Here is a 17,374-nt window from a genome sequence, read left to right as displayed (position 1 = left end):
CTAAAATCTGCTGCAATGGTTAATTTTCCAAACATTGCTTTGAATCATACTTATTTTTATTGAAATGGAGGTTTTTGCACACCCTTTATTTTGCAGATGTCGTAAAGTTTTAGAGACCTTATTTGGTTTATAACATGCAATATGATTTTTGTTCCAGATTAATCTGCAGGAGGGCCTTGAAATGTTGGACATCTTCAAGAACTATCGGTCGCAGTCATCTATTGTTGACGACTTTTATCTTTATGAAAACCGTCAAAGGGCACTGCAAGAAAATCGGGCCAGACAGAAGGCACACCCTCAGGCTGAACAGGTTTCTGAGATGATATTTATATTTTTCTTTTTGAGCGCAAGCATAAAGGAGATGCAGATCTAGATTAACATTTATATTTAACAAAGAAAAGTTAAACTGCTAGTTTATATAGTTCTTATGATCATTGTTTGTGTACAAAATAGGTTGAGAGTCTTAGCATGGAACGATTCTCAGTTGGTTTCAACAAAAAAGCAGATTTGAAAAGTGACTCCTCACAGTCCAGTTTTGTGCACCCTCGGGAATAGTGCTTTGGGCTAGTGCATGTCAGCAGAAAGCAAGAGAACATTTATTTATCAACAATTCATCAAAGCACAATATTCTCATATGACAATCAATCATCTGTTTTATACACTGACGTATTTTATTGATGATTTGAGTGTACAGTATTCATCCATTTTGATTCCAGAAGTTGACCCTCCTGGAGATGGGATGAAGTCGGAAAATGTATATGCTATATTGCAGGGTGCTTGAATGTTTTTGCTCAAGTTCTGCCCAAATGAGCCTGAGAAATAATTTCAGTTGAACAAGTCCGTGTGCATGACAGGGATCCTGATGGAAGTGATCTGTCTGATGCATATGATAGCTTCACAAAAAACAACTTCTAGATAGTTTTGAAACCTGTATGCTGTCTGTGATGTGCTTTCGACGGTAAATTGCATCTACAAGACATTGATATAACCAGAAATGAAATTATATGCAATTCCTTACGAATGCTTATTGGTCGACCCCATAGTTTGTCTCTCAGATTTCTTTATCAATGGTTTGAGCAAGCACTTTATGACTAAAACAAGAATATCACTTGATCACGAAAGGAAATGATTAAAACATAGTCGACAAACTTGGCCTTCCCTGACTCGTATTTCCCAAAGACAGTCAACAAAAGCAAATGCTTTTCTTCAAAAGAATTTGTACAAAACAAAATCTTCTCTCAGCTTGTACATACTGGAGGAGCAAAAATCCCAAAATGTCGCCTTTTTTGGTGAATCTTTCCCATTAATCATTTAAAAAAATCATTGACTACAATTGTCAAACATTTTTCTCACATTTAAGTAGTGTGAAAATCACAATAAAATTGCATTTGTAACTTTTGTCAATCTCCTACCAACTCAGGAGACCTTCGAAACCTGCTAAACATTTTGTGAATAACACAGTTGTGTAATATTTTGAGGGCACGAATATAAATGGACTTTTTCAAATGATATAAAACTGTAATTTTTTCACAAACATGGTCATATGTAATGGTATGAAGTGTGGCCAAATTATTAAAACATCATCAAAACATTCCACTATAGACCATGGTGGTACAGATTCTTGGTTGAAAAAATATGGAATGCCCAGGGCGATGAGGCCTTTTGTTGCTTTGTTGACTTTAAAAAGACATTTGACATGGTATCACACGACAAGCTGTTAGAGTGGAAGAATTGAAAATTACCTATTGAGTTCAGGCTATGGTGCATCAGCTATATGAGTAGGTCAAGGCTAAAATCAGAACTATTGATGGGATGTTAATAGCGCTTTGGCAGTGATATAGGTCTCAAATAAGGATGCCCCCTCTCAACAACCTTATTTGGGTTTCTCTAAGTGGATGATCTCATTTTAATTGCTAAAATGGTTGGTGGTTTGAGAGAACACTTGAAGGCACTTTGTACTTTTTGTTAGAAGGTTGGGATGCAAGTGAATACTAGCAAAACTGAAGTGATGATCTACTTGTCAAAAATAAATAGGACACAAACTACTTTTCTCTAAGATGACAATCGTTTAGAGATGGTAGATTATTACGAGTACATTGGGATTGATTTTGACAACAAACGCAATTGGATAAAATGTAGAGCAAAAATAATTTTGCGAGGCTAGAAACACAATAATTAATAAAATAGACACATAAATGCATAGTTATCGGATTAGAAACCAAAGAAGATAGTTTTGTTTTGTTGGTTACCACGATGATCCTTTAAAGATGTTAGATTTGGGGTAGCAACATGTCAAATTGGAAATGGAGGTAAGTAGAAAGAATCCAAAAACATTTAATCATCAATAATCTCAAAATTAAAACTATTTTGTCCCCTATAAGATTTTATTGGCTGAAGCAAACACATTTCCTTTAGAGGAATTGAAAATGGTTTGGTTGTTAAGCTATCTAAAGCAAACTCAAGTTAAGGAAACACACCTTTCCTAAATTAATTATAGAGGAAAAACTTGATAGAAGTAAGAACATGAGGATGAAACAAAATATTAAATGGATAAAAATATATGCATGAATATTTGGATGACATTGAAGAAATAAAATATGTGTGAAGAAAAAATTGAGTATCATATAGTCCAAACAAAGTGAGAGTTCAAAGACTACTTTATCAAATAATTTAACCCCATGGGAGATTATGAGGAGAAAACATACACGAATAAATATCAAATGGAGAGCAAAAATGCTTCTAGCACAACTTAGGACAAGTTTTCATCATTTGAAGTGTGAAATAGGTAGATGGATGATACTTAAGGATGAATGAGAGTACGAGAGAGGTACAAATAGAACAACATTTTATTAATGACATTTGCTCCAGCTATGAGGATATTTTACAGTTTAGGTACTTACATTTGAAGAAAAACCTAGAAAACAAATTTAGCTATCAAGATTCATTGTCGAAGAAGAGGTCGAAGGTCCAAAGAGCCTAAATTTTGATGCCTTATTTTAGGGTGTATGTTATTCTTAAGGGATGCTATAGGCTACTTTGGCCTAATGCATGTTATTATAAATCTTTTATTTCATTTCAATCAAGCATCAAAATGATACCATGGAGCATCATATCACAATATTGGCAATTGGATGACATATTCATGGATTTTAACATTGAGATAAGCACCCCTCTTCTAACAAAGAATGGATCATTGTTGACCATGTTTTCCCAATTAAAACCCATGATAATTGATAATATTATGCCAATCACCAATTAATTTACTTCAAAGATGAATCAAAATAGTTCATATCTCACTAGCAAGACAATTTCCCTGCCATTAATCCCAAATAAATCCTTCAAAGCCACATAGACCATCCCGATTCATCCTTTTTTGGGTGTGAGACAAAATTCATTTAGCTGCCTTGTGTGCCTCCCATAAAAGTTGAGGCTTTTTAATTTCTCGTCGAAAATCTCATTTTCTTTATTTTGGTCTTCATACTATGATAGGTAGGGAATTTTCTAATGTCATAGCAACATCAATGATGGAAGTCATTACAAAGATATCTGAATTGGAGAAATGTCAAATGAAAAAAGCCCTCACTAGATTTGTTTCAATCATGGTGGCGACCACAAGGCTGCTACATCTTTTTCTATGGCTTCACCTATTTCTACTAGTGAACTCCAATAATTCTAGGAACGCCTTTGGGTGCGGCAATCACTCAGTTAGGCGATAACATCAAAGTCTAAGTCAGGCGACCTATGGTGATTGGAGGGTTTCATCAAGCACCTGCGTCTCTACTTTAGGTGATTCGGCTTACCCTAGATAGGCCTGTGATTAGCGATTTCATGATTTGTGCATGGATAATTGTCCCCTTTAGGCTAAAGATAAATTTGCCTTTAAGTTCTTAATGTGACTTAGTGTCTAATCTTTTTACAGACACAGAGGAGGTTGGGGTCAATAAATCTCCCACTTTTGTGAGGTTGTTGTGAAGGAACAATCCTACATAGAAATTACACGATACCAATTCTAATTATCTATTGAAGAAAATAAATTTGACACTTCCGAGGCTAAACATAGCTTATGGGATAGTCTGTAAAATCAAGTTTATTTCAACAAATCAATTCTTTTTTTGTGCAAGTTGATGATGAGCACCCTTAATCTCTTAATGCACTCCTTGTCAAATTATTTGTGCAATTAGTTAGCGGTTAAAATATTCCCAAATTTGCCCTTGCTAATCCTTGTAAGCATCACACTCTAAAATAAAATGTGTTTTGGTTTCCTCTTTTTCAGAATTGCAAAAGATGCAAACTCCCTTCCAAACCCTCTTTTGGCCTTTTCCAACACTCGGTTTTACATCAAAGTTGATAAGAGTTAGTTCTATGTTCAACAATAAGAATTTCGCTCTCCATATGATATTGGCCCCTATGTAAGCGTTTATAAGTTGATGATGTGTAAGATTGGAATTATTGATATACTATTTTTTCTTTCTTCCTAGCTAGGTAGCCCAATTTGTGTTGTAGAACTTATTCCAAATGAAAACATCAATTTTTTTGTCATTTGTGGGGCACCTATTGAAATGAATGTTCCATTTACTCATCCATTTGATTTTTTGTCGCATCCAAGTCTTCTTTCTTTTGCCCAATATTATTGAATTCAACCTTTGATCATCTACTTTCATCCATTTGTTCAGTTTTTTTTGATAGCTTATGAGATATTTTATAACAATTGCTTTAATAGAGCTAATTGTTGACTTAGCATGATATCGTATGGAATTGTACATTTAATTTTGAGCTCATCAAATATTTTTAGATTCCTTCAATTTGCTTCCAATGTGAGATTGAGTTATTGTTGGCCCATATTCATACCCATATAGAACAACCAACAAAACTAAAGACAAGAAAGAGGCCAAATAGATTGCCAATCCTAAACCTTGGTTGCCCATAAATGTCTTTCAACCTCCTAAGGTCATTTTCTTTTTGTACTCTTCTCAACTTGGACTTTTGTTGAAGTAAAATCGTGGTATTTATAATCCATGACTTCATCAAGAATACTACCTTCAAAATAAAACTTAAGTTGATTTTGTTTTCTACTGTTAGAAAAACCATGACAATAGTTTTGGTGATATTAATATGCATCTCAAACTTATTACAAAAACTTTCAAACAAATAAATATTCACACAAACCAAGGGCAAATTTTGGCAATCAAAATTAGATAGTTGCATAAAGGAGCAACCTTATTAATATTTGCCCAAAATGAATACCCTTGGCATTTTGCATTTTTTTAAAAGGTGATAGTTGACACCTTTGATTGGCCCAAATATTACTCAAACAATTTGAGATCCTTGATGAAGTTTTAATTTTAATTTGGACCTCTTCATAAATCCTGTGGACAATATCTTTTCGATGTATAGGAACCCCAAGTTCATCTGTTCTATGTTAGAGCTTCTTGCAAGGGACAATGTCAAGAGCCTTTTTGAAATTGATAAAAGTAACAAAAATAAAATATGACACCAATTCATTAAAAAGTCCCATAGGGCTAGAATCGAGTTAGTATAAGCTAGAGTAAAGAATACAGTTTTACCCTTTTTCTTGCACTCTTTTTCAATAATGTGTCTTAAATTAATATCACAATCAATTGTCGAATACTCGGGTCTAAAATGAGCTTGCACTTATGCATTTTTCTATTTTCCATTTACCTAGTTGCTAATTCTATTTTTTATTATATTGCCAAAGAATTTTGCAAAGAAATGATTTACCATTATAGTCCTATAGTTGTTTGGGTTAATTGACATCTCTCTTAAAAAGAGGTATTCCATAGCAGCCCAACCTTTAGGGAACCCTTGTCGGACGATATTATTGAAAATTTTCATGATGTGAAGGAAGCTTTTTGTGACGAGTGGTTTTTATACCCATCTTGAGGTACTCTGGTGGAAGCTCAATCAAGTCTTTTGCTTTGCAAACACCCAACTTCTTAATACCCATCTCAATCACTTTGCACAATGAAAATATTTGTTGTATCATTGACCAAGGATGGTGGGTGCACCTCACAATCTTGTTTGTAAAGCTACTTTGTTTAATCATGTGAGGATTTTTTACTAATAAATAATAGCTCTTACCACCTCGTGACCATAAATTAGTTTTTTTTCTTTAAAATTTGTCTATATGCTTTAATGTCAAAGACTTTCTTTATTTTACCATCTTAGAGTTTTAGCCATTGTACATTCCTTGTCAAACCATGCATTAGCTAAAATGCAGTTTGTTTTAGACTTGCAATTTTTTTCTTTCACACTTTGGAAGATCCTTATGAATCAGATTTATTAACTCGTGGCTAGTAAGGTTGTGAAATGCATTTTTTCCCTCCTTAAAAAGCCTCTCAAGTGTTACCCTAAAGGTATTGCCATTTTTCAGTCAAAATAATTCTACGTTGTGAAAGTGGTAGTTGAGAAAACTAAGCTTTTATCTTGAGCTACTTCTTTTTGCCCACAAAATAAATAAAGTACATCAGCTCATGATATATTTTAGATCCCAAATATCCTCAACAATGGCAACTTTCTCAATTCTCTCATATAAACTAGCTTTTGCACCAAAAAGAGGTGCAATGGTTATGTGGATAGTAATACATATTGGAGCACATGGAACTCCAAATATGAATAATGCATATTCATTTGAAGATATGCGATTTTAATCTTGACATTCCTCCCTTGAAGATAACCTTGTGTGCCCATTCAAACATTGAAAGGGAGAGAGTCTTCTATTTATGTTCAATCAATGTTTGACCTATTTTTTTACAATGTGGAGTGAGAATATGTTATTTCAACTATATTTGTATCTTTGAAGTAGTTATTTCAAAATAATTTTCAATGTGGACTTCAAACATGATTTAATATGTTGTTCTCTATTTTCAGTTGTCCTCTCTATAATACAAATCAATTTATTTGGCTTTTGCTAAGTTGATTTCTATCATGCATTTAAGATTTTGTTTGGAAATGTTTAAGCAAATTCATAGATTTTTCTGACTTCTCTAATTTGATCTTTATAATATTTTCAAATGGACTAATGAATTCAACTTTTAGAAAATTGTTCCGTAAATGTTAGAACTTATATACCCCATCCTTCTTATAGTTTTTCTACTTTGATTTTGCAGGGTTTGAAGAGATCTATTTCTACACATTTTAAAGGCATTTGTGTACTCTCAAAAATATTAGACAAAACCAATCTTGCTATAGACATAACCATTTGAATAAGAAACTATTATATTTTTAATTTGAAAAAGACAAACAAAAATATTATTTTATTTATATTATTGAAGATTTGATTTTAGTGTAGTTGTATTTCTTAAATATGTAGAATAATGATTAATAAAAATATTTCTTGTATCATTAAAGAGTTGATATATTTGTACTAATATTTCATAAAATCTATATTGTCACAAATTATTTATCTTGTCTATGGATATGGTTGTGTGTCATATTGATGTTATAGCATTATAGATTATAAACTTGTCACATGAAGTATAACAAAAAGTTTTCTTTGCTTAGTTCCCACCAGTATGCTCCCCTAAATAAAACTCAATGTTCTACTTCATATCCTATAATAACAAGTGCCACACATTGGCTAGTGGCTAGTATTTGCAGTTAACAAATAATTTTGAATTAAATTATAGTATTAATTTATATAGTAAAAATTCTTTAATTAAATTTATAAAATAAATAATAGAAATTAATACAATGAAAACGTATGTAAAGAAGAGGTAATGAAACTAGATAATGAGAAACATTCAAAGGTGGAAAAGAGAAAAATGAAAAGATAACAATTTATTATATAAATTGAGGTCAAATAATTGTCAAGTAGCCTAGCATGTATATTAATCATAATTTTTAAAATTACATGATGTATACATATGTACTAATTGAAAAATGTTGACTTGATTTATGCACCTTGACGAGGAAAGAAATGCATTTTAAATCTATGTAATGAGTTAGTAAAGATTTATAAAAAAGCCAAATTTCAATATAAAGAATAATACATTTTTTCCCCCCTTAATTCAATAAACAAAATTATCTTAAATATATAAATTATTATATTATAGTGTCATTAGATCTATTAGAGATTTTTTTTAACATATTATGACAAGTATTCAAATATGGTAGTTCCATCAATTGACTTAAGATTATTTCTTTTAATTAAAAGTTGAAATTTTTATTGAACTTCTTAATTAAATTATTTTTTAAAAGTAGAAAGTGAGAAGTTTCTATTTCTTAAAAGGGCATCAAACTATTTCTCAAGGTAAATACGAAACTAGACCCCCAAAGATAGCTCCACAATTAAATTCTTGAATGAACTAACTAATAATATATCATGAGAACACAATTTTAATTAAATATCCACACAATTCTCAAATGTTGACCTCCTGACTTAATATTTTACTTGAATGACGTCATGAAAGGGGTGAGCCTGCTAATTTTGCACATATGCTTTCTGGTTAATCTCCTTTTTCTTGTTTTGATCACAAAATATACAGATCACGAGGATCAAATGTTAAAATTTTTAAAAAAATTCACAAAATTTTATTGTGTTTCCATTTTTTTGAAATTTAATCAAATAATGCAAGTCCCAAAACAAATATGTCAAAATTCACCATTGAAAATACTTTCTACCTCACAAATCGAGCAAGAACTTCAGCATATCTGTCATCCCATTTCTGTTGAAATCGTTGAAGGGATAATCGCTTCGCCATCGGAGGATCTGCACAACAAAATTAATCTCTATTTAATGTACTGTAAAATTGTTTTTCCCACTTCTAAAATATCACAAAATTGGGCAGAAAACTCATTGAAATTTGATCTTTCGACAACGTGGCTTTGCTTCCCCCTTTTGTGGATTCTTCCGAATTTGAAACAATTTGCTTTGGATTAATTGTCACAGCTGCACCAAAAACAGTCTGTGAAACCAACAAAGTCGATTGACTAACGAATATTGCGGAAACAGATCGAGGTCTTCATTCCTTCACAAACCCTAATTTGATCTTCTTTGTGAAAATTTTGCAAATGAATATGTGGTTCTATCTTGCCCAAGCATGACTGTGTTGCTGCATACATTAGGTAAACCCCAAATAATGAATGTGTCAGAAAAGTCTGGTGTATTGAATCAATGAGTTTTTTTAATTTCTCGATTTGATTGGGTAGAGTTTTTTTACTATCAACATTTCGGATCATACTACATGATCTATCATCAAGATACAAGAGAACAAGAAGAACTTTGAATCAAGTTAACTTACATTGATTGTGTAGAGGTTGTTGGTGGCAATCCATGGAAGAATTTAATTGGGAGATTTCATTATGATGACTTGCAATTCCCAAAAAATTGATGGTGAATAGGTGAGGTTGATACATATTTCTTACAAAAATAAAGGGCAACTTAGATGAGATTGAAATAGATGGTATGATGAAATGATTTATTAAGGAGTGATAGGAATACATATTAAGCCTTGTGGGGTTTCTAGAGCAATAGCGAAGGGATTTGGTAGCCAAAGCAACTCTCTATTATATTGAATCCTCTGTGCCCAATTCAATTGTTATTGCATTGTAGCGAGTGAGCACAGCTAGGGGGCAACTTATATGCACCCCTAAATAATGGAAGTCTTTCTTTTATATTAATTGAATAAAGGTGCACATAAGTTGCACTCTAGACTGCATCTGCCTACTTAGACATGGATGCACCATCTAGTTCAACCAAATGATTAAATCAAAAGTACCACATAGAGTAAGCATTTTTTCTCTAAAACATTGTGACCAATGTTTTCGCACCAATGTTTTCTATCTTTTGACTCTTTTTCACCAATGCTATCTATCTTATCAAATATTTAATAACCTCATAATGTTATATTCTAGAATACCATGAAGGGATACACATATCATGAAATTGAAGACATTATGATTATGACATGATTTTTAATAAAGTATTTTATAGCCACACTATTAAATGGTGAGCCAAATAGGGTTACAATTTTCTTTATAACTAGCTTGTTCACTTGCAATTCCAACATTGAAACACCTCACAAGGACATCACCTTGCCGCGAAAGCAAAGCAACATCTTTGTACAATCTAGTGAATGAGCCTTTGTTGGTCAAATCAATTTTTTAAAATAAGTTTTAGAAACTTGTGGAGCAAAATAACATGTTGCAATCTTGATAAGACTACTATTTTTGAGATTTTGAATAAGATAAATTGTTTATCAGAGGCTTATTTTTCCAACCGAATGAAACATTCTTCCTTTTCTCTTATTAGAACCATTATACCTCCATGACTTTTACCATATTTCCTTTGCTCTTACTTTCCTTTCCTTGATCTTTCTAACTTGGTCTTTATCAACATTAGTATTGCTTCTCCCTCCATTTGTGTAGAATGCTTATTAGTTTTATCCCAAGTTTTGGTAACTTTTGAAAAATTTCTTTTTTTACTCTTCAACCTCTATCTTTTCAAGCATATTTTCTTGAAGCAATTTCTCCTCATAACAAGATGCTTTAGCATTTGTTAGACTTTTCTCACCTCCATTGAAACTTTTATAGTTTGTCAATCATCCTTCATCTTTCATAGGAAACTAATTATTATATAAGCTAGCTAACAACTGAAACCTTCATACTGTGTTAGTCGCCCTTGAAACCTTTGTTGATAAATATGATTGTGAGTCTTTATCATTTAATTATTAGCTTACTCTCTTTTTTGTCTAGCTCAAAAAACATAGAGGCAATGCCCACATTCAACCAATATATGTGCTCAGTGCTCATGAATGAATTTTAAAGCAATTTTTTTTCATCATTGTGTAATGACATGTACATATATTATTTAATCTTTTTGAGAGATGAAGGCAAACTAGCAATTTTTTTTCCACCTAGAAGCTAAAAGTATATTTCATCCTTATAACTCAATCTCTAATAAAATGAGGACTTATTACTTCATCATCTTAATATCCCAATTTTTTTTGCTCAGATTGGCCTTTGAGGCAATCTTTACCTTTTTCAACTAATGATCTTCCTATATTCATTAATGAATCATTATTGAGGTGCATTTATGTACTTAGATCCTCTCTAAGAGTTAGGTCCTTGAATTATAAATTTAAATCCCTAGTCTCCTCCATTCTTATTCAGGTTGTTAATTATTTGTGGGTACTATAAGTTGTTTGGTTTTATGGGTATTATTAAAAAAAAATCATTCCTTCATTAGTTGTCGCTTCTGTAACTATGTGAAATGGGATCTTAATTTGCATCCAATCAATCTAATTACTTTATAAAATTAAATCGATTCTAACATGGAGTGTCAAGGAGATCTTCATATTCATCCATTAAGTTCAATTGGTTTCAAAAATTTGTTTAATTTTTAATTTGGGACACATTGATTTTTTACAACATTTATGTAGATTCAAGAATCTCCTAAGTGAAATTTCTTTCTACCAATCTTTTTGGTTGTTTTTAATGTTATTTATGTTGCCTATACTTGAAACTCATTGTTTCTCACTATAGCACTTTTTGGATTCAAATTCAAACAAATTCCCTTTCTATTCCTTGGCTATACACCCTACTCCTTAAGGCCTTGGATTACTCCATAAGCTCCATCTAAGTTCATTGTCACCCAACCTATCTCTAGCAAGTTCCATTTAACTTCTCTCCCAGTTTTTGATGGATTGACTCACATAACCCCATAATAGGTGTTACGATGTCCATTCTAATTTATTCTAAATAATTTCTAATATCTTTTAAGAAAATGTAGTTAAAAATACCCTTTGCATATTTCTAATAAAATATAATTTTGTGATGTATTATGAGTAGTTTATACAAGACAAAAGGTTTCTTCCATCATTATCATGTTACATGAACACACCTATATAATTTAATATACTTTTATTTATTTATTTATTACTTTAGAATTTTAGAATTAACATTTCTTAAACAAAACATAATATGATAAAACCAAGCAAGAGAGGAACAATCGAAATGTCACAATTAATCTTATATTTATATTTTAATTTTATAAGATGTGTTCTCTTTCATAATTTTTGAGGGGGGTGGAAATTAGGATGGGTTAAGCTAGGCTCTAGGACCCCTTTCTCCAAACTATATTGGAATACATTTTCATTAGAGATGAATATGTTGACTAAATCCTTTTGCAAAAAGTGGATAAACTTAGTATTTATGCCCTGACAATCCCTATGTTGCTTAAGAATAAGATATGTATGGTATCAAAATTATAAATCATTGTTTTATCAAATCATAGAGTTGGAATATAATATCAAAGTGATAAGGAAATGAAAATTTACTTTCGCATATGATATCTCTACTTTTGTGTAGAGTTAACTAGACACATGAATCTAATGAGCTTCTACATCTAACTTGTTGCAGGCTATATCTACTTGCCCTAATAAATCTAAGCTAAATCTAGAATGACAAGGGCAACCTGGGCTAATGAGGGCAATTAGACTTGTCCATGTTTGTTGAGTTGCCCCAATAACTATAATAAGTTTTGAAATTTTAAATTTGGGGTTGTTAGAGACCTAAGAACCTATTTCTATGGTTATAATTTGACTTTGAAATCTATATTTATGAAAAAATGAGGCGTGTGTCTATATAGGTTTGTCTTAGTCAACCCTATATTTTTTGTGACTCCCACCTCCATGAATAGGTAATGTAACAATATAAATGTGTGGCTCATTAACCTTTAGTGTGACTATGATTTCTATGAGCTAAATGCATGTAGCAACAAGATATCTAATCTAGTATGTTAGAGAAAATTTATATGAGATTGTGATAAAATTATACTTGAAGCAATATAATTGATGCAGGAGCAAGTTGATGTATGAGCATCCTAGGTGTAAAAGCAATCTTGGATCACCCAAAATATTTCCTTTATGATTCTTGAATAAGGGTTGTCTTAGTGTAGAGTTGTTATTTGTGAAATCTTGGTACTTAGTAAGTCGATCATATGAGCTTGGAATGTCCTAATTCTAGAGGTGGATTCTTATCTTTGATATATCAGCTTGCTAGTTGAGGTTCAATGCTATATCATGAATATTCGTGAAGTTACTGTGGATTTTTGGTGTGTAATTTTTTAAAGAAAAATTCTAGGATCAGTTTTGAAGGCATTAGAGGTTCCATATAGGCTTCCAAAGTGAGGCCCACTAGAGCTTGCAAGAGTCAAGCCCCGCAAATCAAAATTTGAAGATTCTGGAATGGGGTTATAATAGCCAATCGAGTCAACAATTCACAAGTTATGTTCTTCTAAAGTTGGGTCAACCAAAATTTCTAAAATAAATGTCATAATTATTTTGAGCTGACTCTATATGTAATTTTAGGGTTGGTCGATCTCAAGGGTTAGAGCTTGATGCCTAGAAACTTCTCAGGTGCTGGAAAATTGCCTATATAAGGAATGCCCGTAGATTGTCTAGGACAACTCTAGGTAATAGTTCACAACATTTTCTTGCAAATTATTGTAAGGAAGACCCCCATGTGGGTTTGCATATTTTATTTCAAAATTCTATAATTCTACGTTTGCAGTGATAATAAGAATCCCATATTTTGTTCTCATTAATTATTGTTATTTCTTTTGTTTTTGTTATGTGTTTTTGGTATTAAGGGGAACACCCTTCATCAGGTGGTATCAAAGAAAGAGTTCCTAAGTGTGTAAATAGATCGTTACCTATGAGGTATTTTGCACTAGGATTGTGGTTTGGCCTAAGCATGTAGATAGATCATCAATTGTGAGGCAAGTTACGCTAGGGTTTCAACAAAAGTGCAAAAATGCCTCCACAAAGAGAACATGGTGGAAGAGATGCAATTGTTACACCAAAGGGTTTTAGAGACCTCTAGAGATAAATGCAAGCATTGGAAGAACAAATGTATTGAGGAATAAATCTGGTTGTAAGAGATGAAAGTGAGGATGAAGGCGAAGAAGAATAAATAGTTGAAGAAAAGGTAGTTCTAAACCTAGAAGAAGAGAGGACTTTTAGGACCATTTTCAAGATTGGAAACAAACGTATGTTTGAGAATCCGACATTTTTGGGAAATCTTAACCTAGAGGAATTGATCAATTTGATCAATGAATTAAAAGAGTATTTTGAGTATGAAGATATTGAGGATCCTAATAGGGTCAAATTTGTGAAGGCCAAACTGAAGGGTCATTCAAAGATCTAGTTACAAGAGATTTAATTGGAGTGAAATGGAAGAGGAAATGACAAAATTACAATATGGGATCATATGATGGATAAACTGAAGCGATAGTTCATTCCCATGGATTATGAGCTTGATTTGTTGAACAAAATGCAAGGGTTAAAGCAAGTCAGAAGATTTGTTCAGGAGTATACCAAGGAGTTCTATCGAGTTCTCATTAAAATAGGCCATCCAGAAGTTGACACAGAGAGTTTCTCATTACCTTAATGGGTTGAGAACAACCATTCAGGAGGAATTTAATCTAGTTTAAATGAATAGTATTGAAGAGGCATACTAGTTTGATAACAATAATAGTGGTAGAGGTCGTAGTAGAAGATTTGGAAGACGGTCTTATGGAGGCCACAATGAATATCATAAGAAGGATGAGGCCAATAGTAGTAGTCAAAACTAGAGGGGAAATAATTCCAATCGTTACCAAGATTAGAATAGCAGAGATTAGAGAGGAAGAGGAAGAGGGCAAGGATTTGGTAGGAGAGATACCATCATATTTAGATAAGAGAAGGATATGAATGTTGACATCAACACCCCCTGCAAGCCCTTAAGGTCCTTTTTCGACCTACTATTGGTTTTTTGGCCATAACTTAGCATATAGACGTATTTTTTCGATCTAAAGAAAGCTAGTTCTGAGACGAAAACATTAGTGTAGGTGTTTTTGGGTTTTGATGCAATTTGGTTGCCTATTTTGGTAGTCAAATATGGATGTTTAGTATTGCAATCCAGGGGACATATCTTAAGCATCTGATGTATGATTTGGAAATTATTTATATCGTTGGAAAGCTCTTTCTGAGATCTTTCCAGTGGTGCTAGTTGCTTTTCTAGATTCTACTCTAGGCACATTCTATTCAGTCTTCTGCATTTTTGCATTCTGGTAAATATCTTGGTTATTTCAAGTCTAGGGATCAATTTCATTGCTTCAAATGATTCGTCATGACTTGTACTATCTTTTGTATCAGTCTTATGTCTCTTTTGGTCTATTTAGACATCATTTGTATACATTCTTGCAAACACACTGAGATAAAGTGCCATACTGCATCTGTATTTTTTGTTTCAGTTATTTGCCTTATTTTACCTTCTAATTCAAGTAATGTCGTTTGAGGACACTCATGTAGATTATTGTATACTTGGGATTCTCTATGTTTTGTGCCTTATTTGTACATGCACTACTCTGATAAGGTGCCATGGGGGGGTTGATGTTTGCCTAGTTTTCCATGTTCCTTTGTCTAGTGAGTGTCCCTTCCGTGACATTAGCCTCATGACGTGTTTGAGATCGATCACCTCAGTACACACTTATGTACTCTTTTGAGCATCTTGGTTGTGGTTCCTTGACTTGCAGTTCTTTTTTGGCCCACTTTTCAATTGCTTGTCACCTCACCCTATTTGCATTAGGGGGGATTGTTTTATTGTTTCTCATGCTTCCTTGGTTCGTTGGAGTGAGCTATGTATTCGGTATTTGATCCTATGTACTAGGTGAGTGTAGTGGCTGGGTACCTATGCATTTTGGTGAGATGGATCGTCTACCATATAGACACTCTTCTTCTCGTTCCTACTTTGGTTGCAGCCTTCTTTGGTTCGATTGATCAGCTCTTCAGGCTTTGGTGTTTTATGCCATCTACATTTTCAAGTTTAGTTGTTTGCCCTTATTTGCCTCTTGATTTGATGCAGATTATAGTCTTCTCTACCTGGTTAGGTTTTATTTTAGTGGAGGTTCTGCAGATTAGTAGTTATTTTTTGATAGAGCTTTCTAGCTTCTACATGCTTTAGTGATGTTCTTCATGATCACTCTTTGTTCCTATTTTCTAGAACATTTCTCTAGTTGGACGCTTCTTTAGTCCTTCACTAGATTTTTCAGCTATCTCTTTTTGGAGTAGAGTTTTTTCCATTGGGTTTCTTGTATTTCTCCATTTCACAGAGATTTTTTGTGATTAGGTACCTCATCAGGCCTGTTTGTTGGGACCCAAGTTTGCTTCCTACATTGTTGCTCATCTCAAAGGGGAGTGTTAGAAAAAAAAGGATAATTTAATTTAATTTATCAAATTACCTTTTCTCCCTTCTTAAGATTTTACTTTATGCATTTTCTAGGCTTTCTCTATTTAATAATTAATTAATAATTATTAAATAGCTTTCACCTTTAGGTTACCTTTAGCAACTTATTAGGTTACCCTTTTAAGGTTTTGATCTCCTTTTATAAAGATTAATCTTTTTGTATCTCTTCAATCTCTTCTTCATCTGAATATACAACTTGCATGTTTTTCAGATCAAACCCTTGCCTCTTCTTGTCTTTTTATTCTTTGTGATAGGTTTTCTACATGCAGGTATTCTTGGGCTTCGTGGATTTGATTTACATATTTTCTCAAATCCTACAGATATGAGTTTCAATTTGTTGAAATAGAAAGTTACAAAGCAACCTACTTTAGCATTTTCATATTTTAAAAAAGGTGTTGCAAGTAGTCTATGATGCTATTGGCATTGCAATAGGAGATGTTTTGAGCCAAGGAGGTAGATCTATTGCTTATTTTAGTGAGAAGTTGAATGATGAAAAAATAAAATGTTTTGTTTATGATCAGGAACTTTATGCTATAGTTCAAGCATTGAAGAAATGTAGACACTATCTTCTTCCTAAGGAGTTTTTTTTTGTATACTAATCATCAAGATTTGCAATAATTGAATAGTCAAGGAAAATTAAACCAAAGGCATTTGAAATGGGTTGAGCTTTTGCAAAGTTATACAATTTTTTTTGAAACATAGGAGTGGGAAGTCTAATAAAGCTGTAGATGCTCTTAGTAGAAGACAAATTTTGCTAACAGAGATGCAAATTGAGGTGGTTGGGCTCAAGGAACTCAAGAATTTGTATCTAGAGGATCCTGATAATGGTGAAGCCTGGAAAGCTTGTACAAATCCTACTACACTTGACATGACAGAGTGGTTATATTTCATAATCTAGGATTGTATGTTGTTCAAACGAAGTTAGTTGTGCATTATAAGAATTTCAATGAGGGATAATTTCATCAAGGAGAAGCATAGTGGAGGATTGATTGGAAATTTTGGTAGAGATAAAACCATTGCTTTAGTTTCTTAGAATTATTATTTGCCACAAACACAACAAGATGTTAACAATTTTATATAGACTTGCAGAGTACTAGATAAGCATTGAGAGGATGTCAACATGGATTTT

The 17,374-nt window shown here is 32.7% G+C and overlaps 1 protein-coding gene across 6 annotated transcripts in view; it reads left to right on the top strand.

Annotated features, from left to right (window-relative positions):
• The window catches only part of LOC149528206 (YTH domain-containing protein ECT4-like), a 32,300-nt gene extending 24,926 nt beyond the window's left edge, over positions 1–7,374 (top strand). For 5 of the 6 annotated variants that reach the window (XM_089808951.1, XM_089808956.1, XM_089808955.1 and 2 more), the window contains exons 9-10: positions 158–310; positions 454–1,021. In XM_089808951.1, the coding sequence (XP_089665077.1) occupies positions 158–310; positions 454–555 (255 nt within the window). In that variant the 3' untranslated portion in view covers positions 556–1,021. Of the gene's footprint in view, positions 1–157; positions 311–453; positions 1,022–7,127 lie in introns of those variants that run through there. The other variant, XM_089808957.1, reaches the window with a different exon arrangement.
• The last annotated feature ends 10,000 nt before the right edge of the window (positions 7,375–17,374 follow it).

Source organism: Cupressus sempervirens, chromosome 11, assembly GCF_028749045.1.
Source record: "Cupressus sempervirens isolate cs-2001-9-10 chromosome 11, ASM2874904v1, whole genome shotgun sequence".
NCBI classification, from domain to species: Eukaryota; Viridiplantae; Streptophyta; class Pinopsida; order Cupressales; family Cupressaceae; genus Cupressus; species Cupressus sempervirens.
This window is presented reverse-complemented; position numbering and strand designations above follow the sequence as displayed.